The 25495-nt window shown below is 34.1% G+C and overlaps 1 protein-coding gene across 1 annotated transcript in view; it reads left to right on the top strand.

The window, feature by feature from the left end:
* Positions 1–25495, top strand: part of KCNH8 (potassium voltage-gated channel subfamily H member 8) — a 384094-nt gene that overhangs the window by 219534 nt on the left and 139065 nt on the right. Inside the window, exon 6 of the mRNA XM_074269414.1 lies at positions 20253–20410. Coding sequence (XP_074125515.1) covers positions 20253–20410 — 158 coding nt within the window. The remainder of the gene's footprint in view (positions 1–20252; positions 20411–25495) is intronic.

Raw genomic sequence — 25495 nt, 5'->3', positions numbered from 1 at the left:
ATCTAGTGTTCTTTCCATTGTGCCTCTTTTTCACAAAGTAATCCAAATAAGCTCTGAACTGAGCTTCCAATTCACCATTAGAGGAGATATAAGGTAGACAAAAAGGGGATGAGGATTTTCTTTTTTAAAAAAGGATTAAAATGGGAGTAGAAATAGAAGTTGCTCCAGACCTAGGGGTTAAAGAGTAAGAAGACAGAATGCTGAAAGTAGGAGGTAGAAATAAGCAATGTGTGTGGGTGAGTAGGAGTTGATTTGAGAAGTGAAGTGATGGGGGAATAAGTATTTCAATTAGATGCACACAGTAACAGGGAAACTAGTGAAGGAACTTGCGGGGGAGGGTAATACATAGCAGCCTACAAAGATTGTTTTTTAACTTGGGTGTAGGATGTTAAACTGACTGGAAAGAAGAGACATTAGCAGTGGAGAGGGAAGTGAGAAGATAATGTTTGTTTTGATATGTTTAAGACATTGAAAGATCATACTTCCCCACAGTACATTATAAAGGAGATGCTTCTTTATAGGTTCACACTTATTGCACACTCCTCCCTACAGGAAAAAAAAGTCATATTCCAGCAACTGCCTACAATCATATGAAGGGTTCAGCAATTCACTGTCTGAAAGTATTGTGAGATATTTGGATTTTGGCTCACAATAACAGCTCTTCCCAAATAGTTAGATTTCTGGATAAACAGAGAAATGACTTATCTGGTCATTACAGATGTAAGAAGACAGAAAAAAAGCAAGAGGATCTGAAGGTAGGAACCTTTAGTATTTAGATATTCAGATATATCAGACACCGCCATAGTCCACAAAGATGACAGATTTGAGAACTAGAGGGGGATTCAAAGGCCATTTAATACAGCCCACACCCTAGAAAGGATCCTCATCTTGCATCAGCTTCAAGACCTGTAATGATGAGTTGCATATCATTTTCCCAAGCTTCCTGTTGTCACAACTTATACAAATGAACCTCAGTTTTAGAAGACATTTGTCTCTATCAAGGGCCAAAACAATAACCTACAAAGAATACCAGTGAGGAGGAACTATATTTTTGTTGCTCAGGAACATAAAAAAGATTAAAAATCAATTAATGAGTATTTATTAAATCCTTATTGCACTAAGTGCTGGGCATATAAACACAAAAATGAAACAGTCCCCTTCCTTGAGTTAACATGATATCTGGGAAAGTAACACATTATTAGTACCTTTTATTTTTATATATGGAATGAACCTTAGAGAAAAACTAGACCAATTATCTATTTTATAGATAAGGAAGCTGGAAATCAAACATCTGAAATAGATTTGTCTAAGATCACAAAGCAAGGCAGCAGCCAAACCAGTCTTCTCTTTCCAAGTCCCTCAATGTCTGTCCAGGGTTCTTTATAAACTTCCTTCCTTCCTTCCTCCTTCTATCTCTTCCTTCCTTCTTTTATTCTATCCTTCCTTTCTTCCTTCCTTTTTTTTTTCTTTCTTTCCTTTTTTTGTCTGTCTTTCTAATATTCTGGTTCTTTAATCTCCATATAATTGTGTGATCCTCTATATTTCATTTTATGTATTTAAAAACATTATTTTGAGAATGGTTCCAGCGCTTCTCAAGACTGAAAGCCAAAAAGGTCCATCACACAAAAAAAATGTTAAGAAACTTTGCCCGCTGCTTTTACAAATATTATTAGCAATAATTTGAATCCCAACATTGTCAAAATCTTATTTTGAATCAAGTTGACCAATAGAATTCAGCAGACAAAGCTAGTGACAACCAGTAAATAAATAATTCTTTCCACATCGTTTGAATGTCAGATATGTGCTTGCCAAAAACATATATTTCATGGGGAACTCACACAGGTCAAACACTCACAGGATTGTCAGGAAAAGCAATACAAGGATATTTTTAAATTATCTCTTGAGAACTACAGGAATGATTGTATGACTTGAAAGACACTGGAACAGAACTACCCAGCATGGTGTGCCCTCCTCAGAGAAGGTGATGTGCTTTATGAGCAAAGCAGAATTGAATTAGCTCAGATGAAACGGGAGATGTGCGAAATTAGAGAAGCCCCACAAATATTCATTCAGCTTATTTGTGTCTGCACTATGGCAGACTATTCTGAGCTCATATTGGTCTGATCAGCCACAGGTGGACATATTATAATTCAATTTCAAAATTATGATGTCATTTTGGTCCTCTTTGGGACCAAATGGGACCAAAGCAAATAAATTGATTAATTAATTAATAGATTAATTCCTGATGAAATTTATCAGTCTTTTGCATTAGACATAGTTAGAACAGTCCTGGAGAGATCATTTTCTCTTCAGATTGACAATGTATGGGCTTTATAATATGCAATTATTAGCACATCAGAGCCTGATTATTTAATTTTTCTCTTCAACAAATCAACATACTTTATTAAACACCTATTCTATAATAGGCACAAAAATGAAAATGAAAGCAGTCCCTGCCTTCCAGGGACTTACATTCTGTCAATTTGAGGTATAATGGGAATGTTTCTGCCCGATGTGAAAGCAAGAGAAAATTCTAGGGTAGCCAAATATTCATTTGAGGGGACAATATTTTTACCATGCACATGAAAAGGTTATATTTAACTAATGTCTGTGTTTTCAGAAAGATTTTTGTTACTAATCTGTAATCATAAAAATGTAACAAGGCTTCATAATTCCAATGAATAAGAAGTAGAGAAAATATCATCCATCCATACTGTTTACCAAAAGGATTGATTCGATTTTGCAAGCTATTATTTGATCCATCTGGAAATCGTCAGAATATAATGTAGTCCTTCACTGTTTTTAGGTTAAATATGCTTCATTTTAAATGTTTATAAAATTTAAGGCTGGTAATTTAGCTGAAATAAATTAATACACCATACACACAGACACACACACCTGCTTCTGTAGTGACAATGTTTTTTTGGTGATGAAAAAAGGAGCCCAAAATATTATAAACTATGTAGTTTTTTTTAATATTTTCAAATGCCAAACTAATAGTCTGAGATCTCAAAATGAGATCCATGTCCAGCAATGAACAATATAATATGTTCCTTAGGAACTAATTCATATCCATTCTTAATATTTTGATGATAAATCAAATCAGAATACAGGAAGAAATTTCAGTTGAATGACTCTCCAAGTTATTCTTCTAAAGATACATAAAATAGTTTTGTGGGGTTGGATTCATACTTCTTCACCCTCAATTAAGAAATAGCATTATCTCATGAAACACTTAATTTTGTCAACTAGCAGTGTTCATTTTGATTGCATAAAAAAGGAATTTCTATATACCTGGTTGTAATTTATGTGCCAACAATCCGATGTAGCAAAAAGCAAAGGTCTTGGGTTCCAATCATAGTTGAGTTGTTCATTTATTTAATAAATTTAATTACATTATGGTATCTTTCTGGGCCTCTTTCTTTATTTGTAAAATTGACAAAGTTGACAAAAAAAGACTAACTGGCTTCTAAGAACACTTGCAATTCCAAACCTCTGATCTTAGAATCAAAAGATTCTAAGAGGAATTACAATGATTCTTTCAACCAAATCCATATAAGATGATACTTGGTAATTATAATACATGAAGGGATATGTTAGAAAATATGGTTTGAGATTAAAAATGAAGGAAGCCAAAGACCTTATTCATAAGCTTATGTCACCACTCTTCTGCAAAAGAAAATAATTAGAAGGCACAGGAAATGTAAAACTCCAAAACATGTCATACAAGTAAAATAAAATGTATTTAAACAGACAGGAAATGGGTATGAAGACATAGAAATCAATTCAGAATTATTTATCTGTCTTCAGTTAGGACATTGGTCCTATATATATATATATATATATATACATATATATATATATAATTGGAAAGGATATCAGTATAAGGCAAAATTTGCAAGCATAATTTCAAGTTATTTTAATAACCTATTGATGAAAAAACTTGAAGTAAATAAAGTAACAACATTCAATATGATTATTACCATATCTTACAGAAGATGGTTTGCTGTTAAAAATCAACATGATAGGAAGGCCAAAACAGCTCAGAATACTCCTCAGCCAGTTATTTAATCTCCTTAGCAGACCAAGATCTATGGATGTCAAAGATATTACCAGTTTAAAGTATTAACCCATTTGCAAAATATCATAGATAGGGGCGACTAGATGATACAGTGGAAAGAGCACCAGTTTTAGAATCAGAAGGACCTGAATTCAAATCCTACCTCAAACACTTAACACTTACTAACTGTGTGACCTGAGGCAAGTCAAAAAGTTAAAAAAAAACCCATCATGAGTAGGGGATTGGAAATATAATGAGTAATAATATCTCACTAAAGAGCAAGCAACAATGAAGAAAAATAAGCCAACAGTCAGATTGACATGTGAATCAGCTAAGTCAAATCCCCCTTAGTAATTGGTACTAAGAGTGTGAAGTGGAATAAATCTACTCCCATATCTGTAGCAATCTTTTATCCTCACTGATATTTATGGAGCCACCCATTTGAACTCTCAACATTTCACTAAACTGTGTCTTTATATTTAAGTAGAGATGGTATCCAGTAAAAGGAAGATATATAATTAGCAGGTCAGAAGAAATAACGGAAAAAAATCTATGCCAAAAGGACGCCATTTCAAAAGCAATCATGGATTCATTGTAAGGTATCTCAGACTGAGAAAAGTTATTTTTGTAGATGATTCTACATAGGTATCATACATGAGAGCCAAACAAATCTGGAAAAAGGATGGCCAAAGGATGTATATAAAGAAGCAAATATATATATATATATATATATATATATATATAGGAATACTGTTTCACAGTATGATAGAAGTAACATGGGATGTTAGGTAGTGTAGCAGAGCACTGGCCCGGTAGTCAGGAGGAACTGAATTCAAACTCAACTTCAGACATTTAGCAGCTATGTGATCCTGATCAAGTCATCTAACTGATTGCAAGGAGGAGGAAGTGAAATAAAGCTTGTTTTCATTGTTTCTAGATTACTGAAGTTGTCCGGTAATCCCGTTATCTGTTCTTTATAGGTCTGACTCCTGACCATGTAGTATCTCCTTTTGTTATTAATGTTGTAGTTTCTACTGATCCCATAGTGATTTCTGAATGTATAGTGATGGCTGGATATCATTGCTCAAATACTCACCAGTTTTTATGGTAGCTTCTTGCATGATTATATCTTTGAGCATTGTTCTCTACTACTATTTTTGGGCTTCATCTCTTCAAGTACACTTGCTATTTAACTCCAGTTCCACTCCAGTCAGCTATGATAAGAGTGACCAGAAAATCTTTCCTGGACATAAGCAGGCTGAAAGCCAGCTAACATATCCTGCTAATAAATTTAAGCTGTTTCTCCCCCAAATAATGCTCTTTTCTGGATCTCTATGCCCAAAGCAAATATTACATCCCTCTCTCCCAATCATCTGACTTAGTCATTTCCAAGACCTTCTCTGGAATAATAAATAAATCAATCTGAGGCAAAACCCAAAGAAAGATAAGCAGTCAGTCCTGTCTATTCTCCATTCCTATCTTTATCATCTAGGGCAGTAAACACCAGTGTTCCTATACTTTAGCGCTGTGTTTTAGCCATTTAAAAGTCTCTAGAGGAACCTTACACAAGGTCCAGTTATGTATTTATTATTTGTTACCAAAGAACATTTGACTTAGTAAATATAGACTTAAAGACGTTCCTCCAACAAAGAATATTAATATTCTACAAAATTCCTTTCAACATGGACCAAAGAGATAACTAAATTCAAAATCCTCTGATTTGCAATATTAAAAGGAGAATAAGGCAGATATACATACATATATATATACATATATTTATATACAAACATACACACACATATGTTTACCAAGGTTGTCCATTCTAATTTTGAAATATGCTAATATAATATGGCATATGTTACCCTACTATGGAATATGTTAACATGTCATATTATGGAAATGTTTTATATATATATATATATATATATATATATATATATATATATATATATATATATATATATATGGAAAAGGGATTCCCAGTAGTTAGTGAGTTGTTGTTATCCCATGCTCATGGTGTCAAAATGTTACAGAAGTGAGGGCCACTAAATTCTTAGTAATGATCTCTGAAGTCTGCATTAACTTAGAAAATCATCATCACCATCATCTATGTTCCATTGTATATTAATTTGACTTAAATTTTCCCAATGTCATTTTAATGTGGTTCATGTACAACCCCCAACCTACGTGTTTGATACCTCTGTTATAGAGAGTTGAAATTATGTTCATTTCAATGAGCTTCTGAGTACTACAGGTTTTTTTAAATTATATATGTGACAATATGAGAGATCAGCCAAATAATCCACACTTGGAAAACCAGAGTGTTGTCAACAAGCTCAAGCTTCTCCTTGCTATCAAATTATTTTTAAATAATTATATTTTCCCAGGGACATTATGATTTTGTGAATCAAAGAATGCCATCCTTTCCGATAAATACAAGTAACTAAAGGGAACAATGAAAAGATGCTTGTTGATAAAACTTTATTTATAATATGTTTCCAAAAATGACTTTTTGCATTAGAAGCTAGTAAAAGACATCATCCCACCATGTATAGTTGTAAAAGAACTTGGAATGGATTTAGAGCAAGAACCAAGTGAAAATCTGGTAATTGATGTGATGGCCACAAGGTATTAAGAGCCATAACAAAAAACTGCCAGTGCATTGAACTGTATGACATGGGCACAATTTACATTAAGTAGAGTGAGTGCTTTAAGGTTTGTAAAACATTGTACAATCATTACATATTTTATCTTTATAACAACCATGGGAGGTAGGTGGTACTATTAGATCCATTTTATAGTTGAGAAAATTGAGGGTCAAGATGGTTAAATGACTTGACTTGGATTGTACAGCAAGTAAGACTGGATTTGAATTTAGATTTTGCTGACTATAGGTTCATGGTGTCAAAATGTTACAGAAGTGGGGGCTACTAAATTCTAAGTAATTTTATTTCATGCACCCTCTAGTTGTCTCTAAAGTTAGACAGATGTGTATATTTATTTTTTAAAAATAACTTTTAAATAGATGAGGAATTATTCTAAAATACTTGTAAATACATATCTTTTTTGCTTATTTTATAATGTAATTTGGCATTTATCTCTAAGACATACATGCCCTTAGTGAATTTTTCTTTTAGGGCAAACCCTAGCAATTGCAAAGTGTTTTCCTTCTATGCTAGTATGATCCCAATCTCTAAGCACCAAGTCTCACCTGAATAATCAATACTTAGTTCAGTTAAAGGAAGTAAAGCACCATAATTGATCTTTTTTTAATGAATGGTACACAACAGAAAATTATAGATAAAATGTTCTTAATGATTTCTCTATTGATTAAACATTTTCCGGCTAATGACTAGAAATATTATCAACCTAACCATGTTAAACTTTTCTCCTAATTAATGTTTTAAGAGATTAATTAATATATCACTTGACTTATAATCAAGATTTTTATCTACCTTACTGCAAAATGGTTATGTTGTTTTATCATGTTAGTGAAATTTAAAGTGTTATGATTGTTCATTTAAAATTTCAGGATCTTTCAATTAAAATTTTAATTTTGTAGAAACCTATAGGCCAGAAGAAAGGAGGCACATGACTGTATTCTGAATTTTAGGCTAAAATTCTATAGGAAGTCAAACATATTTCTTCTGCGTGTATAAAAGATGGGCATATTACTTTGCCTTATAGTATATGGAAGAACTTTGAAATTGTAATTATTGTGATTGAAATTATAATTATGTGCTCTGAAATTTAAGTGATGTATGAGTTTGATTTCTGGCAAATACTTGTCATGGGCAATAGGTGTAAAATTATAACAAAAGCTTATTAGAGTGTCTCTCTTTAATCCTACAATATATTCAGAGATGGTGGTAATTTGTGCAAATATAGACATATAGAACTTGGACTAACTATAACAGCTAATGGGACAAAATCATTTGAATGGAAGGATAGGATTGGAAGAGTAGCAGAGAAGTAGTAGTTACTGGAAGAAACTGCCTGCCCCCAGTTCCAGGGAATTTGGTCTTTTCTCCCCTAGGAATTGAGACAATGAAGTGATAGTTTGATAGAGAAGGGCTGTAACTTTGGCCCACTGGGAATAATGCCCAGGAAAGGTGCAAGGATGGTGGGAACCATGAAGAAACATGTCCTATCTGCAGTTGAAAACAAAGCTGCCTCTCTTCCTTCACTCCTTCTGGTGGGAGAGGAGCTCTGTTCACCCTGAGCTAGTTATAGCTTTGCACAAATATGGTTATGAAGAGAATATAATGAATATTAGAAAATAAAAACACGGTTTCACATTATTAAAATGAAAATGTGCCTCTATTTAGCAGTTCCCCAAAAATTCCTAAGAGAAGAATCTTTGTTTCTTTGTCTGTCCAGGACAGTTAGAATAACTCACCAACTCTTAGGATACCCTCTGTAATGAACTTTCTATATCATTAATGTTAGAGAAAATCCTAATAACTGACACATAACACTTAGAAAAACAATTAGAAGCTATTTACATATATTATTTTATCTGGTCCCTGCCCCAGTATTGTTAGTAAATTATATGTGTATATGTGTGTATGTATATATGCATATATATATAATTATTTCTCTGTTTGTATATGAGGGAACTGAAACTGGGGAAGACATTGTACAACACTTGTCTATGGAAATGTGTCAGATGGTAGTAAGTGGTAGATATAGCTAGTTAGACAGAGAAAGAGAGAGATTGAGACAGACAGAGAGAATAGATTGATGATAGAGAGAGATAAGGAAATAGGTAAACAGATGGACGCACAGAGTAATAAGTACTAACTATATGTTATACACTTGGTAAATAAAGTGCTAGGGATGCAAATCTAAACAAATAAGGCAGTCTCTCACCAAAGGAGCTTACATTGTAAAGGGGGAAGAAGAACAGTCCATAACAGGGAGCTGGAAAACAAGGGTGAGGACAAAACTATTGATGCAAAATCAAAGTGAATTCAATTGAGGGAACATAGTGGCGTCCTTAATGAACTGCTAGTCTGGCTAAGAACTAGATTGAAAAGGCAGGAATCAGGGCCAAGGCAAGGACAAGGCCCCTGGTGAAAATAAAGAATTCTAAAAAGTGAGTCATGGAATGAACTATAATATACAACTTCTAAGAGCTAGAAAACAACCATAAAGAAAATAAGCAAATAATTGAATGAATAAATGGGTAGATTAATTTAAAGCTTCTTAAAATTCATATTTGTTTGCATCCTAGAGCTTGTTCCAAAGAGTTTTTGTTTTAGTGTTTCAGCAGGACCTTGTTGTTTCCCTAGAAGCAGAGCAAAGAAAAAGCATGAGAAAGGAAGGTGGTAAGCTGGGTATTCTCTCTAAGGTCAGCACCTGCAGGTGTTTTTTTGTCTTTCTAACATTGCCCTGAGCTATGATTATTCCTTGTACAGGCATGACTTATTTCACAGCTGTTGCATTATGAACAATTTCTAAATCTCTCAGAAATCAGAAATCCTAATGCCTCCAGTACATTTGTTTAGACTTTCCATTTACAAAAGCACTGAATTTGGCCACCAAGAATTGAACCAAATAGAGTACGGAAGATTAGGTTAATTTTTATCACCTTTCTCATACTGCCATTCACACACACACACACACACACACACACACACACACACACACACACACACACACACTTCCAATCCTTTGGGTTATAAAAGAATCCTAAATTTATACCTATTAGGGACCTCAGAAGCTGTTTCCAAATACATTTTAAGGATGAGGAAACTTGTTAAGGATCATACCTAAGTGAAGGAGCAGGTCAATTCTCCAAGAGTCTCCCCAACTGTGAATCATAAACTTGAAGAAGTTCCAAAGCAGCCTTTACTGACACAGGTGTTGCTTGTGGATTGGGAATGAAATAAATTGGAGGCAAGAGGGAAGAGGAGGGAGGTCAAACAATGCAACTGCCTCTCAGTGTCCTTGTATCAGCGTCCTCCTCTCACATAAAAACATCATTTTACAGGTCTGAGTTAGACCTCCAGCAGCCACTGGCAGGTGGTTCCTGTTATCACAACAGAAACTGAGGCTCAAGGTTTGGCTTGCAGGAGGTTATGTTTGTCATATATTATAAAGGTGGGATTACAAATAAGGTTGCTCAACTCCAAGCTAATATTCTTTGTACTATAACATTAGATTATAAACTCCTGAGGGCAGGAGCTATTTTTATCTTTCCTTATATCCCTAACATTTAGCATAGTACTTGATGTGTAGTTAGTGCTTAACAATGTTTATTGATTTTATTGTACTAATCTGAAATTTCTTAGTGATATAGTTATGATTTGAGGAAGACCCAAAGTGTCATGACTAAGTGCTCGAGAAAAAGAGTTGAGTATAAAAAAGTAAGGAAAGTATATAGAAGCTGAGGAATGGTTAGTCATATTTCTCTCTGTAGTACTGCATGTCAATGTATTGTCAGTGTATTTATATACCCATAGGAGTGTTTGCTGACGTGTGATCCCTAAGTAAAGGAATGGTAAATGGTTTTCAGATATAACTGATTTGGGAGAAGATCCTGCTGGACGTAGGGCTCATAGAGTTAGACTTTTGAGCCTGTCTCTATAGGAATATATATGGTTTAGGGGTCATGGCAGATGGCCCTTGCTATTGAACTGTGTGAAGTAATTGGGGAGTTTAGGATCTTATCAAAATTTGAGGATTATGGTAATCAACCTGGACAGCTGTCAATGCTGGTGTCCTATTGAGTGTCCAGAAAGCAAAGAATTCAGAAGATAGACATGAATGGCAAGTCTTAAGGTATTTGAAAGACTTAGAATATGGGCCTATAGCCAATGAGGATTTGATTAATGGCAAGCTCAAAATGCCATTTATTAAAAAAAATTCTCCAATCAAAAACTCCTAGGAAAAACTGGATCAAGATTTTTGTGAACCAATATCCAAGATGTCATTTTGTTTATTCATTTCATCATCAAGCGAGGAGATGATGAGATCTATAAAGTATTTTGTAAACATTAAAATGCTACATCAATGAGGGCAATATTAATATCATTGTTTTCAAGATTTTTGAGCCTCATCTTTAATGCAACAGGACTGAGAAATAGGGTTCCAAATCCTTGGGTTTTTTTCATGTAGCAAGCTCCTGGGTTAAGAAAATGAAGGGATAGAATCAATAAATGAAGGGACCTTGAAAGTCTCTGCCAGTCCTATGTCTAGTTTAAAAATGGGTATAAAAAACCTATGAATTCATTACTATAGAGAAATCCCGGGTACAGGAATTCCTCCCAATTCAGGTTGGCAGCTTTTCTGTAACTTCTAGTCCTGGTAAATTGCCTAGAGCAGAATTGTCAATCACTAGTCAAATACCCAGAGTCTTACAAGAACCAAATTAAAATATAATTGGGAAATTATAACAAACAAAAAGAAATAAAAACACAATGTCATAGATAATGTTAATATGTGGTTTTCTAAGTCAATATGCTGCCTGAAAGTATCCTATGTATGGTTTAATGGTTTCCTCAGTTTGAAATCTGACCTAGCCCATTTGACATGTTAAATGATTTTCCCAGAGTCATGTAATAAATGCCAAGTACTGACCTAACCCACTTGAGATGTTAAATGACTTTCCCAGAGTCATATAATAAGTGTCAGGTACAGGATTTAAAGCTAGATCTTCCTGACAATGAGGTTAGCTCTCTCTGTGTTATACCAAGGCTCCTAGGGTAATTGAACTTATTATATAGCAAATCTTTTTGTTCCAAATGAGAAAAATGATTATTAAAAACCAATAATTGGGAGATCTAGAGTGCTCTCCCTTTTTAAAATCCTGTATTTACAAAGAAAAAAGTTTGATTTCTTGAAGGATATTACTGAAAATGAAATTGAACAAATTTACCTCAACCTTAGTCTGACTTTATCCAACTTTACAAGGAATTTCATCTAAAGTGGAATACCCATTTTGTTTTCTGCCTCATATTTATGTGGGGATAAATTTTTTGATTAGGTTGCCCAAAACTGGATATAGTCTAAATATAAAGATAAGACTCTCAGTCCAAAGGTGACATAATGTCATCCTCGCCTCCATTTTATTTTTTCTTTCTTTTTTTAATCTTCCTTTTTAAAATAATAGCTAATTCAATATAGGTTAATTATGTGTGATTCTTCTAAACATATTTCTACATTTATCATTCATTCCCTCATTTTAAATACCCACCTCCTATTTTATGAATCAGAGTTGATTACCACTTTTATTCCAAAGGAACATAAAAGCCCTGAGTCTGGACTTCCACGATTCTTTTTGGACAAAAAGATTTGGTCAAATGATCATCCTTTTGCTTTTAGCGTGATGGACCTATTAATAAAATTATTGTTATTCAAAAACCATGTCTCTTGAACATGGTTCAATTTTTAATTTCCACACATAGAAGTTTGGAATTTCTAGCATTAAAAATGTGCATTTATAATAAGCAATCTCCACAAATAGCCCTCAGTGAATGTCCTGTATTTTGTGCTCTAGAATAATTACCCCCAAGGTGTTAAAAATAAACCTCAATACCATAAGACTGCTGGTGATTTCAAAGCTACCTCACTGTCATTTTAAAACCAGAAGGGAGCAGAGCAGTTACCAAGTGAACGATCAGGGAGTGCTTTGGGGTTTAGAGTATAGAAGCAACTATAGGGAATGTGTGTCTCTCTCTGGGAGTAGCATCAACTTAGATCATTAGAACTCTGTGTGTTTCATCCGTGTTGCTTGGGGAGAGCCAATTCCACAAATATCACTAGTCTTATGTGTTCAAGGCTCTGAAAACATGTCAAATGGGAAACCAGAATCATTAAAATGAGGGATGCTAGGGTGAAGATCATGCTCCTGTGATAGCCTGTCTAGTTAGGATGCCCTTTTCCTGATAGAAATTGGGACTTGGACTTTTGCCAAAAAATAATAAATAAACCTAACAAACCTGGGTGTTTTATCCATCTTTTATTCAAAAGGACAAATAAAATTTCTTTAAAAATCTGGAAAACCTATGGAGAAGATTATATCTGCCTTAAAACAGGACTTTAAATATAATATAAGCTCCCTGAGAGTGGGGACTGTGTCTTTATCATCTGTGTCTAGCACAGTACCTAGAACACAGTAGGAGATTAATGTAGCTATCCCCCAATTAATTAAAAAAAAAAACTACGAATCTCATTTAAGTGTGGTTTTGTTTGAATTAATATTGCATATTTCTATTAAGTTAGAATGATTAACATATATTGCATAATTAAGATTTCAAATGGTGAAAATTTGAATATATATAACCACCTCCGGTCATATCATTATTCACAGGCATTGATTGGGACCTAACTATAACTGTTTCAGGTTCTTTGAATGGTATAACTAGGTTTTATCATATCGCAGAATCTGAGAATTTGAAGGGTGCCCTGAGCAACCATCTAGCACAAATCATACACACACACACACACACACACACACACACACACACACACACACACACACACACACAAATAAATCCAAAATTTATCCATTTATCCAAAACAAATCCAACGAATCAGACAAGTGGATGTATAAACCTTTCCTGAAAACCTCCAAGGAAGGAGGAAGCGGTGCCTTCTCCAGCCTCCCTTGTTTGTCTAAACAGCTCGCATTGTTGGGCATTTACCCTAATTTGGTCTCTTTGCAACTTTGACCCAATACTCCCAATTCTGCTTTCTGAGGCCAATTGGAACAAGCTGAATGTTCCCGGTATGTGCCACTTTTTCAAATATTTCAAGATAGCGTCTAAAATTCCCATACTCTTTTCTAAACATCTCCACATCCACAAATAATCTTCATGTAACTTGGATTTGAGTTCTTTCTGCATCTTGATTACCCTTCTCTGAACACTCCACAATTTATAAATGTAATTCTAAAATCAAGGCATTAAGAATTAAGTTTAGTGCTCCAGATGAGGTATGGCCAGGACAGAGCACAGTGGGATTATCACCTCACTTTGCTGGGTAATTATGGTATTCTTAATAAGGTTTATAGTCCTATTAGCTTTTTCAGCCCTTGTATCGCCTGCCAAGTCATATTGAACTTGTAGTCTACTTAGGTCTAATTTTGCTCTCCTTGTTCCTATATCCCTCTTTTCCCCCACCTCTGTTTCTCTATATCTCTTTGTATTTGTCTCTTTGTGTGTGTCCCTGTCTGTGTGTTCTTATCTTTTTGTCTCCTTCTCTTCCCCTTTCCCTCTCTCCTTTCCTCTCACCACTCCTCTCATTCATTGATAAAAATGTCTAGAAGCACAAGGCCCAGCATACATACTGGATAGGATCCACAGCAAACATGCTACATTGAACCAAAAACAACTGTTATTTGAGTCCAGCCAGTAATCTTATATGAGAGACTTTATCAAAAATCTTGCTAAAATGTACACAAACTCTTTCCCTGGTATATGTTGTTAATCACAACAAAATAAATAAAATGATATTAGCTTGGTAATTGCTGCTTCATTTTTTAATGTTTGCCAATCATTTCTTTAATGATTCGTTCTGGAATTTTCCCATAATGCATGTCAAGATCACTGGCCTATATAATTTGCAGACTGTGTTCTCTTCCCTTCTTTGAAAATCCGAGTATTCTCATTGTTGTTGTTCAGTTGGGCCCAAGTCTTTGTAACTCCATTTGGGATTTTCTTAGCAGAGATATTAGACTAGTTTGCCATTTTCTTCTGCAGCTCATTTTACAGAGGAGGGAACTGAAGCAAAGTTAAGTGACTTGTCTAGGATCACAGTTAGTATCTGAGAGTAGATTTGAATTCAGAAATATGAGTCTTTCTAATTCCACAGCCAGTATTCTGTCCACTGCAGCATCGAGCTGCCCCAATCTCATAGGTATCTCTAATATCCTATGATATGTTCAGTATCACTGAGAGTGGATCAATAATTATATCTGCCAATTTTTTGTTTACCCAGGGACATAATTTATCTTTACCAAGTGGATAAATTTATCAAGAGAAATGAGGTGACCTCTTAATGTATCAACCCTAAGTTAGTGACTTTTGTCCTATACTTTTCAATGCAAAGGCTCTTCCTTTTGCAACCAAAATGAAAACATCCTATTAAGTTTAGAACTCATTTTGTAACAAAATGAAAGAAACAATGAATTGCTGAACTAGTATTTAATAGACACAAGGATAGAACTTCTTATTTTGTTACTATAGAAGAAAAATGAGCAATGGCTTGATCTTTAACTTATTACTGAATGGGGGGATGAGAGGAAAAAAAGAAACAGATTTTCACAATGTTGTAAAATAATTACTAGTACTAAAGTAAAAAAAAAAATTGGTGAATATTTGAAAAAACTGGTGAATATTTGGAGACAATACACTGTCATGATATTTGGTTTTCCATAATTAAAATAATGAAATAATTATTCCAACTATCACATTTTGATCCAAATATTTCCGTGATAAAGAAAAAAAAATTAAGAAGTAAGAAGTGTTTTCAAGGACAAACTAAAATTATTGGGAGAAATGAAGCCTTAAAGTCAGCAAACTAGATTATTCATCTTCTGTCTAATTATGACTTAGAAATGATCTATTTCATGCTTGAAATTGGAAAGGCAAGGTATAAGTGATGGACAGCTCCGTGTTCCATTGATATTCTCACATTGTCAAAAAAAAATGGAGGAAGATCTCCAAAACATTTCAGGAATACTCTGTGGATAATTTTTAAGGAGTCTAAGATAAGAGTTCCAAAGGATAGGCAGACTTGTATGGGCTGGAATTCACATCATTTGAGGGAATTAAAAGCATTAAAAAATAAACAAATTCTTCTGAACTTCTAGAGATTATCCTTAATTATATAAGAGGGTTCCACTGTGAGATCCTTAAAATGATTTTGATCCTATTATATAAGGGAAATGCTGTGGGAAGAGTTTAACTATAACAAAAATTCCCTAAGGTTCTAAGTTAGAAAGCAACTGTTGGTTTACAGTGAAAGAGGGATTCCCTATTTCAACTCAGTCATGAATCAAGTTCAAATCTAACCATTAAGACAGATGGATTGCCGGATTCTTCTTGATTAACTAGGTTTCTTTATCTTTAAGCATCAAATTTAAGATAGTTTCATACTCAGTAAATTATCATGCTAAATAGTAACCAGTGAATGTACACATACATATGTGTACATATGGAGGATGCTAGAGTATAACTAACATATTCTGGGGCCTTAATGTGTCACCTTGACTCTTCTTATTTTTTTTTGCTTCATGTATTATTAAAAAGATAGCAAAAATAGAATATTAATTATTTAGTAAACATCTTCTTGTTCTTGTCCACCTCCTTATATTATTATATTTGATGAATAAGTCAATAGGATTTTTAAAAAAATCTTCTCTATCTGGAATACCAGCTAGTAAAAGAAAAAAAATCCTCTACAAATTCATGGGTTGTCAAATTTAATATTTCTTGACTCTAATTATAGGGCTTTCAAGAATTTCAAGGTGGAATAATTTATTTTACTTTCCTCCTGTTAATGCTATTTTAATAGCTATTTAGCACATGGGGGAAAAGAAATTTACTATCATTTTTAGAGCTATTAATAATGTCCCTTTAAAGTACATATATGATCAGCTGTCAATTATCTGGCGTTCTAACAAGCAGCATTTACACATCAATGGTACAAGGAGGTTCCCCTGGAGCACAGCAGGATATCAGAACTACTATGAGAATCATCAATAAAGATGAATTTATATTCAATATACTGTAGTTGTATCATAGACATCATCATGGTCTAACTTTTAAGAACCTCCATAAAGAAGATATGGTAATCCTGTACTCCAGACACCTCATCCAAGAACCATGTGTCATAAAGTGAGGAAATGAGAGAAAGTCAGAGGACAAGGGAAGGAAGGAACAAGGGAGAAATAAAGGTATGCATTTTCAGAGTCTCTACAGGTGTATTACATTGGATTGTGACTTCCCTAATCATAGATTCTTAGAATTGAAAGGGACCTCAGAGATAAATAGTTCAATGCATAAATGAATGAGACTATCCATATTAGGACCTCTAATAAGATGGAACCCACTACTTCCTGAGGTATCCCATTCTACTTAGTTGTTAGAAAAGTGTTTCCTTGTCTTAAGCCACTCCATTCCAATTTCCATTCATTTCTCTGAATTCTGTCCTCTGGGATTAAACAGAAAGGACCTAATATTTCTTCCATATGATAATCTTTGAAATATTTAGTGACAGCATAATATGTCCTCTAAGCCTGTTCTTCACTAGGCAAAACAGTATGATACGGTAGATAGGAAGCCAAAGAGTTAAAAAAAAAAAAAAGAGAGACCTAGGTTCAATTTGTGCTCTTGACACACTATGTCATCATAAACACATAATGCAACAACTTAGGGTTCATCAACAAGTTGGGAAGACTTTTAGAGGGAAGAAGAAGAAAGAAAGAATCTTTTATTAAATGCTTATTATGTGTCAGATATTATGCTAAATAATTTATAGCTGTTTCAAATAATATTATGAAATATTAACTGAGATTTCAGTTGTAAAACAGCTACCTGTTTGATTTACATTGTTAGAGGGAATATACTTAATTGGAGATCTCTAAACCAAAAAAATCACATATTCAAAAAAAAAAAAAGAAGAAGAAGAAGAAGAAGAAGCCAAAGGGAGTGATTCCTTTCCTTTCCTTTTGCTGACTGAAAACAACTTTGCCTTCTCATTCATGGTAATTTTTTCATCCATATTTTCTCATGAATCTTCAATAAAGGGTCAACCCAATATGGTAGAGACTTTCTTTCTTAAAAGAAATACTAATTTACAATGAGAACTATGCATAGGACTTACACAATTCATTTGCTATTTACTATTACTGAGTGTTAGATAATTTCAAAGGTTACAGACTTCTGTGATTGACCTCACAAAATCACTATGAAGATCAAAAAAGAAAAATATACTGGAAAATAAAAAATGTTAACTTTTTTAAAAAAATGATAATTTTTCTATTGTCTTGTTCTGAGGCTGTATTATGTACACTGTATGTCTGATTGAATGTTGAGAAGCTATGACCATATCAGTAAATTCTTTACTTATCTTTTGGAAAGATCTATTTTTTCTTCAATAATTGTCAAAAATGTCTTGAATTGGAACCAAAATTTGATAGAATTGGGACTATATTATATATTAAAAACTATCTAAGCCAACCTCTTAAAGATAAGGAAACTGAGACCAAAAATTGACATGCCCTGCCCAAGTCACAAGGATTATCAATATCATAGCTCTTTTTTTTTTTTTTTTTTTTTTTTTTTTTTTGAGGTTGGGGTTAAGTCACACAGCTAGGAAGTGCCAAGTGGCTGAGATCAGATTTGAACTCGGGTCCTCCTGAATTCAGGGCTGTGCTCTACCCACTGCGCCACTCAGCTGCCCCAATGTCACAGCTTTTGCTGGGGACCCAATTCAGATTTTATTTTCTGAGTGCTTCATATAAGATGAATCAAATGTTTATATTTTATTCTCATCTTCAAATACTGTATGCTTATTTCTCATTATTTCAGGGATCATGTAAGATGGTAAGTAATACTTCATTAGTTTCTCCTCTACTCTATTCCTATGTGTCCAATTTGATCACATGCTTCCTAAAGAAAGCTCAAATAAGAAACCTGTCATGAAAATGCTGTCTTATTCATAGGATCGCCTTCCATTTCAGAAAGAACAAAATCAAATGGTACCCAATGAGGGAAGTCAGTTGCACTATTCTAAGTATATCCTGGTTCTTGATATTTATCTAGTTGGGAAGGATTATAAAATTGTTAACTTAGAGCGAGAAATGCCTTCAGAGGCCAGTTAGTTCAACCCTTTCATTTTACAAATGAGGACACTCAAGCCCATGGAGGAAAAGTAACTTGTTCATAATTATACTAAACAATAAAGTATGATAGACACAATACCAAAGGAGAATCAAATATAAAATCCTCTAATTGACTTTTGAAACTGTCTTCCTTTACCTTCCCAATCTTCTATTTTATACCTTCCTGTGTATTCTGTGATCCAGTGATAATGGATTCGTTACCATTTCTTTATCAAAATATTCCATAGCCCAATGGGAGGCATTTTTCTTAGCTATATACCACATGCTAGGAATGCTCTCTCCTCATTTCCTCCTCTTAACTTTTCTATCTTTTTTCAAGCCTTAGCTAAAATTCTAGCTTCTGCAGGGGTTCTCAAACTATGGCCCACAGGCCAGATGCGGCCCACTGAGGACTTTTATGCAGCCTGCCGGGTTATGGCAAATGGGCTGAGGGGCGGAGACAGAGTGTGAGCTTTTGTTTTTACTATAGTCCGGCCTCCCACAGTCTGAGGGACAGTGGCCCCCTATTTAAAAAGTTTGAATACCACTGTAATCTAAAGGAAGCCTTTCCCAATCCTGCTTATTTCTTGTTGCCTTCCCTCCATTGATTATTTTCTCTAATTTATCTAAAATGTAGCTCCTTTATATATATATATAGTTGTAAGTGTATTATCTCCCTCATATACTGTCAAGTCCTTGAGGGCACAAACTGCCTTTTACTTTTCTTTGCATTTTTGTAGTGTTTAAGCAAATTGCCTGGCACATAGTAGCCATTTAATATATGTTTGTCAGAAGGGTAAGATAAACTCATGCTTTGTGATTTGTGTCTGACTCATCTAGAAACCAAAGTAACAAATCTCAGAAATGTCTATTCCTATGTTACTAAAAGTGTTTGCTTCATCCAAGAATAAAAAAAAAAAGGTTCAGATTCACCTTGAAATTAGCACGAGAAGAATTTGGTAATCAAATGTTCTTGCATAACATATTCCTATCAGTTAAGGAGCCTCCAGCACCATGGACAATGCATTATGCAGGACAGGCTCTTAATGTTTATTTGCTTTAATGGATGATGAGCATAATTCATTAGAAAAAGGACATGCAAGGCAAAGCGATATAGAAGGAACACTGATTTGGGAGGGGGGGGGGATTAAAGGCCTAAATTATAGTCTCAGCTTTGAAGTTGATTTACTGGGTGGTGTGTGACAAGTCACTTTAATTCTCTAGTTCTAGGTATGATCATCATTCATAACATAGGGTTTCATCAGATGATTTCTAAGATCCCTCCTAAAGCTAAGAATGAGTTATCCCATGTTTCTTCAGCTCTGTTCTGTGTTTTTCTTTCCTTTCTTCACAACCCAGATATTATTTTAAATTTCCGAACAACCTACGTCAGCAAATCTGGACAAGTGATATTTGAAGCAAGATCCATTTGCATCCACTATGTCACGACATGGTTCATCATTGATCTGATTGCTGCATTGCCCTTTGACCTCCTCTATGCTTTTAATGTCACTGTGGTAAGTGAATTGCACACCTACCATGTGCTTGCCTATGACTTTTCATTTTCGTGGTTCATATCCAAGATGCAATGGTTATGAAGATTTGCACTTTCACGAAAGAAAATTTTCCAAGTGTCGGATACAAAAAAAAGTAGATGCTGTTCATCTAGCCCTCCTGAAATCTTAATTCCATATCAAAGTGGGGAAGAGAAAGGTGACATTTATTATGGTGGGAAGTGCTGATTTTGAAGTTAGTGAACTGCATTTGAATCTAGCACTTTCTTTTATCTATGTGACCTCTAACTATTAGATCATATTACCTTTTCTATTTCAAAATCTTCATAATCTTTAGGATGATCTCCAAACTCTAATTTATGATCTAAGGCACAGAATTTAATGTATGTTAGTCAGTGTCATCGTATGAATAACTTGTGGATGGCTATTCTGAGTCATTGCAAGGCTTGACAAAGCAATTCACACATTAAACTTTGCCATTTAGATGTATAAGTCAAAGAACAGGCATTTATAAAGCTTCTTTTTATGTGCTAGGTATTGCATAAGAGCTGGATAAACAAAACTAAAAAATGAAACCATTCTGGCCTCAAGGAGAAATCTTAATTTGTTTGTTTTTTTTTCTTATTTTTTGCAAAGCAATTAGGATTACACAGGTAGTAAGTTTTAATTGTCTGTGGCCAGAACTGAACTCATATTCTCCTGACTCCAGGACTAGTGCTCTATATACTGCACCATCTAGCTGCCCCTTAATTTGGTTCTAACAAAATATGTAATATGACAATTGGAGTGGATTAAGAACAACTCACATTGATATAAAGTCTAGTGGTTTGCAATAATCTCTCTCCACAGCAACCCTATGAGAGAGCAAGTCTACAATAGTATCATTTCCATTTTACAGATAAGAAAACTAGGCTCTGAAGAGCAGTTAACTGGTCACATGATTAGCCAATACCAAAGCTATTATTTCAACATCTGACCATCTTGTTTTAAACTTCAGAATTCTATCCATTATAACATGCTTTTAGATGCTTAATAAAATTAAGAGATTAATAAATAAATATGTAATATATATGTAAATATACATGCATATGTATATATGTAAGATATACATGTATATATATATATATTTAAAGACATTACTAGAAACATAATCACTCCATTATTATGTATTTTCTCAATTGGCCAGCACTAATAGTACAAGTACTTTCACATGGTGAAAACACCAAACATTTTGATGTTGAAAAGATATTCTCCAACCCCAAAAGGTAGGAAATTTACTTATATCATTGCAAATGATTAAGGTGCTTCTTTATAAAAATGGAAACATTTGAGGAAGTAAGATTAAATGACATCAGTTCCAACAAAAATGATGAAGACATAAGATTTGGAAGTGTCCTTGAAATTGCAATTTTTGTAAGATGCTTCTTCTTCTTCCTTTCCCCAGCATTTCTCTACTTCAAATTTCATTCTTATCCCTTCCTCAGAAAGAAATTAGATTCATTATAGGAAGACTGTGTTAATAACTTAAAGGCCTTTATTTTTATATATATTTTTAAAAATTTTAATATTTCCTTTTATCTTTTAAATTTTATTTATATATTTTGTTTTTAATCACATTCATTGCCAAATATGTCCTTCTATCATTCTCATAACGAAGATAAAAATTATAAAGAAGGGAGAAATAAGAAAACAATTCAATAATACCAAGGGAAATCATCAGTCTGACAGCATATACAATTTTCAACATTTATAGCATTCCACCTCCACAAGGAAAAGGCATTTTCTCACTTCTCTAAAGTCAGCCATAATAATTATAATTGCAAAATACAAAATAAATTTTATTGATCCCTTTTGGTTTTTTATGATAATCATTTCCAAATGTCTGATCTTTTTTTATTCCAGAACTGAAATCTCCCTACCTCATAACAAAGTAAAACATTAAGCAAAAGGAATGGATTAAAAAAAAACAAAAACAAAAACAAAAACAAAAAAACAAAACAAAACAAACAAACAAACAAAAAAAAACCTTCTGCCCCCATATATACTCGCCTCTTTACTAAGAGGAGGGATTTATATTTCATTATCTTTTCCTGAGGACCCACATTGGTCACTCCAATAATTCAGCATTCATGGCATGGATGGAACTCTGGACCTGAAGTCAAGGAGATCTGAGTTCAAATCTTCCCTCAGGAACTTACTAGCTACATGATCCTAAGCAAGTTTCTTAGTTTCTGTTTGCCTCAGTTTCCACAATTATAAAATTGAGGTGGTAATGATAGTATTTATCTCCCTTTGAGGGTTCTTATGAGGATGAAAGGGGATATTATTTGAAAAGCATTTAACATATCTGGGACTTAGTAGGCACTGTACAAATGATTACTTCTTTCCATCTTTTTTTTTTCCATTATTCCTTTGTGTGCTTTTTTTCATTATTATACTCATTGGTTTTATTATTCGTGATAATAGCCAGCTATCATTTCCATAGTTTTGTAAGGGTTGTAAAGTACTTCATAGAAGCTATCTCATTTAATCTTCACAATAACAGTCAGATATGTGTTATAATTAGCCCCTTTTGTACGTAGTGAAACTAAAACTGAGGATAAATTATTTGCTCAGAATATACAGCTAAAGAGAATTTGAGATAAAATTTAAAATCTGGCTTCCTGGACTCCAGATCCAATGTTCTCTCCAGAATGCATCAATCCATACCAGTCTCCCAAAATGTAGCCTTACCTCCATCAGCAGATAAATAACCCCATGGATAGAATTCTAGACTTGGAGTCAGAAAAATCTGAATTCAAATATGCCTTAGACAATTATAAGCTATGTGACCCTGGACGTGTCATATGACTGCTATATGCTTTAGTTTTCTTGCTACCTCTCAGGGTTGCTATAAGGTTAGAGTGAGATAATATTTGTGAAATGCTTTGCAAACCATGAAAAGGTATACAAATGCTAGCTTTTACCATCCAGAGAAGCATGCATATGTTTTCTGACTTTTAATATATTCTGCAGCTATCTTTGTCAATATGTATTTTATTAGTATGTAAAAACTATTTGGCATTACTTCAAATGGGACTTTTTTACAGTCACTTAATGCCACTCACCCCCCCATGGAAATGATTTCTCTCTCAAGTATTCATTGGTATTATCCCCTTATTAAATGCAATGATCAGAGAAGTCTTTGTTCAATTTGGAATGAACTCAGAAGCCCAGTCCAGAATACTGAGCAGCCATTTTCAGTCAGAACATCTGTTAATTCCTCGTTCAACAGAATTTTTCTGTAGTCGGGAAGTAGAAATTGTCAACATATTTAATGAGGCTTCTAACTCAACTGGGAAGGACTCTGGGGAAATCCAGTGGATGATATCAATCAATGGCACATGGAATTGTTAGTCTTCTTAAAAGTGCTTTTGAATTCAGAATTTGACTAGATAATGTGCCAGAAAGAAGAAAGTAATGGCTTAAGACAAGGCTCTACAAAGAAATTAAAAAAAAAACATTCAAAGGGAATATATGATTCATGAGGGGGAAAAAAAGAATCTTTCTTAAGAAATATTAAGAGACAAAAAATAAATGGCATCTAATTCAATTCTTTAATAGACTTTTGGATTGAAGTTAGGAAGAGCCAGGCTCAACACCTCCTGCCTACATTTAACTAGTGATGTGACATTGGCCAAATCAATCCATCAATCAATAGATATTTATTAAGCATCAACTGAGTGAAAAGCATTATTAGTAGACACTGGAGAAACAAATGCAAAGAACTAATGACCCCTTTAATCTCTATAGACTTCAATTATCTTAGTTGGAAAATAAACATACTAAAACTTGAATTCCTGATATCATTGGATAGCTGAAGTTAAATTGAAATATTGTGTGTCAATCAATTTGCAATTTCAAAGTGTTATTTAAATGTCAGCTCTTATTGCCTTCATCATCACTGTAGTCACCATTGTTATTGCCATAAGAGAGGCAGCATGGCACTATAGCTAGAGAGCCAATTAGAGAAACCTGAGTTTAAATCCTCTCTCTAATGGAGACAACTCTTATGACCCTGGATAAGTCATTTAACCACAGATCATACAGGCATCCAAGATTATAAGCTGTAAATGAATTGTTGACCTGTAATATTTGAAGGATTTTTCATACTAGGAGTTCCTACATGACCTTGGACTTCTGGTAGACATGATGCTCCTTTCATTGCACTGCTTTCCTTCTCAAAAAGCCTGAGAACATAATGGAAAAGATCATGAATACTATATTCCAGATGCTGAATGTCAACATCAAAGATTCCTAGCCTTTTTCTAGAACACTAGGAGATGACCGTCAGTCCCAGATAGGGATAAACTCCATGTGAAATGGTGCTATGTACCTAACTAATGCTGCCATTAGATTAATCCCAGAACCTTCTTCAACCTATCTTTTCTGGAACTAGTGAGAAGCTTCCCAGAACAGATTGTTGCATTGAAAAATTCTCCTATTTGAGATCCTTTTAATATTCTTCTTAAGAACCATTTAAAAATTTTTACTCAAATCAGCTCACCCATCCCAAGGTTACTTTTTTATTGATCAAAGAGGATCTGGGTCCCAATTCCTTAATCTGTACCATTAGGTGACCTTGGAAAAGTGCCTTCTCTATCAGCATCATTTCTTCTCTGTAAGATGAGAGGGTTGAGCACAAAGATCTCTAAAGTTTCTTTGTCTCCAAACCTGTGATCCTAGATCCTTTTACGGTTTTTCAATGGTTTTACCTGTGTCCCCATTTAGACAGAATTAAATTAATCAGTATATTTTCTGTTTGGTCTATACACCGATCCCCCAATCTGTTGCAAAATCATTCCGGTATATTCTTATGCATAAGAGCCTTATTTTTTATTTTTTATGACAAAATCATGTCTCTCTTTCCTGCTCCAAAGCAAAAGAAAAGTAGAAAAATAATAATAAAGGGAAATTTTGTGAACAACTTCTCCTATACTGATCTATATGTTCATGACATCATATCTGCCTTGTCTGAGAAGGGACACTCCTTGAGGGCAGAGGCCAAATGTTCATTATGTGAAGCTTCCAGCACACTGTGGGTACATA

The sequence above is a fragment of the Sminthopsis crassicaudata genome, chromosome 5 (genome assembly GCF_048593235.1).
Source record: "Sminthopsis crassicaudata isolate SCR6 chromosome 5, ASM4859323v1, whole genome shotgun sequence".
NCBI classification, from domain to species: domain Eukaryota; kingdom Metazoa; phylum Chordata; class Mammalia; order Dasyuromorphia; family Dasyuridae; genus Sminthopsis; species Sminthopsis crassicaudata.
This window is presented reverse-complemented; position numbering and strand designations above follow the sequence as displayed.